Source organism: Austrofundulus limnaeus, unplaced genomic scaffold (assembly GCF_001266775.1).
Source record: "Austrofundulus limnaeus strain Quisiro unplaced genomic scaffold, Austrofundulus_limnaeus-1.0 Scaffold436, whole genome shotgun sequence".
Lineage (NCBI taxonomy): Eukaryota > Metazoa > Chordata > Actinopteri > Cyprinodontiformes > Rivulidae > Austrofundulus > Austrofundulus limnaeus.
In genome coordinates this window covers 89,052-90,575 of record NW_013952838.1, presented here as the reverse complement: position 1 = coordinate 90,575, position 1,524 = coordinate 89,052, and the positions used below count along the sequence as shown (strand labels likewise).

Genomic DNA, 1,524 nt, shown 5'->3' with positions numbered 1-1,524 from the left:
TGTGTGTGTGTGTGTGTGTGTGTGTGTGTGTGTGTGTGTGTGTGTGTGTGGACCACAGGTCATTAGCAGAGATCAAGCTTCCCTAATGAGAACTGGGTCCTCCAGGGGCGCCCAGGCGTCACACGCTGCACTTCCCACGCCAGGCCTCTCCCGGCCCTGCCGGTGTCACGCTGCCCCCTGCTGGATAAACCTCCTCCCTGACGCTGCTTTAAAAAAAATAAAAGAACAACGCCGCTCACAACAACTGTTCGTTCACTAAAGGTTTTTCTTTCTGTTAATGTCTGACTTCCTGTTTTCCTGCAGAGGCAGCGTCTCTAAAGAAGACCTGCCGTCCATTTTCCCTGAAATGAGTCCCGACTTCACTAAAGAGAACTTCTCTGCAACCTGGTACCTGATCGAGAACCACGCAGGCACCAGGTAAGGCCTAACACACACACACACACACACACACACACTGGCAATACTTCTAATAAGGCGAGGTTCTTTAAAGTCTCTTAAAAAGACTGATGTCATCAGACATGACTCTTCAGTTCTCGTTGCCTTCTTCAGATAATTGAGCAGAAATTAATTTAAAATAATAAAATAAGCTGGAGGGATTAGATTTCCTGTGAAACTGTCTGAATGCTTCTTGSTGAAAGCTGCTMAAATYAAGCTGAAACATTTAATCACAATAATGTTAACGTGAGCTGGATTTGAAAAGCTGAAAGAAGCAAAACACAAAACTTAAACTTTGCAGAAAAACAAAAAAAATGTTTAAAATATAGCTGAAATAGCTGATTATAGCAGAAAACAACTGTAAGAAGCATGAATAGCTAAAATTAGCAGAAAGGAGAACAAAAAAGTAGAAAAAAGGCAGGAGAATAACAGAAAAAAAGCCAAATTTTAGCTGAAAAGGCAGAACGAAGCTAAAATTGGAGAAAAAGTAGTTAAAATTAGCACGATACTTAAAATGATCACACCCAGAATAAAACGTGTCAAATTCTGTAAAGATTTAGAAACATTTTGAAGCACCATTCCTTTTCAGTGGGGAAAAAAGTAGCCAAAATAGCTTTGGCTACTTTCTTGGATTGTTTTTTTTCAGCTCCAGTATGTGACAGAGCTTGTTGTCAGCTAACAWTACATCAGTTTTTAGATCAATGTATCAAACATTGGGCCTCATGCAAGAACATGTTTGTATTCTTATCCTAAATTTCTCTTACTTTTGTTCGTACAAAGGGTTCGTACGAACATGTCACGTCAGATTCAACAAACTCTTCTATCTTCAGGAAAAGTGTGTAAATTCGTTACAGATGATGCATTTTTGACGAGTACGAGCAGGAAACGAATACAATTTGTCAATATCCGTGCTCATTCTGAAAGAAGATCCTCGTTGGGTAACTGACTGTCTTCACAAGCTGTGATTGGCCAGTCACACACAGAGAGCCCGCCCCTCCTCTCACAAACTCTCTCTGCAGCGGAGCGGGAGCCTGATCAGCTGAGTGAAGCTGACACACACACACACACACACACACACACACACACACA

At 41.5% G+C, this 1,524-nt stretch overlaps 1 protein-coding gene across 1 annotated transcript in view; it reads left to right on the top strand.

Moving 5' to 3' along the window:
- exoc2 (exocyst complex component 2) overlaps nt 1-1,524 on the top strand; it is a gene marked incomplete at its 5' end in the record, with an annotated part of 60,777 nt that overhangs the window by 5,904 nt on the left and 53,349 nt on the right. The window contains 1 exon segment of the mRNA XM_014024685.1: nt 304-417. Within this exon segment, the coding sequence (XP_013880139.1) occupies nt 304-417 (114 nt within the window).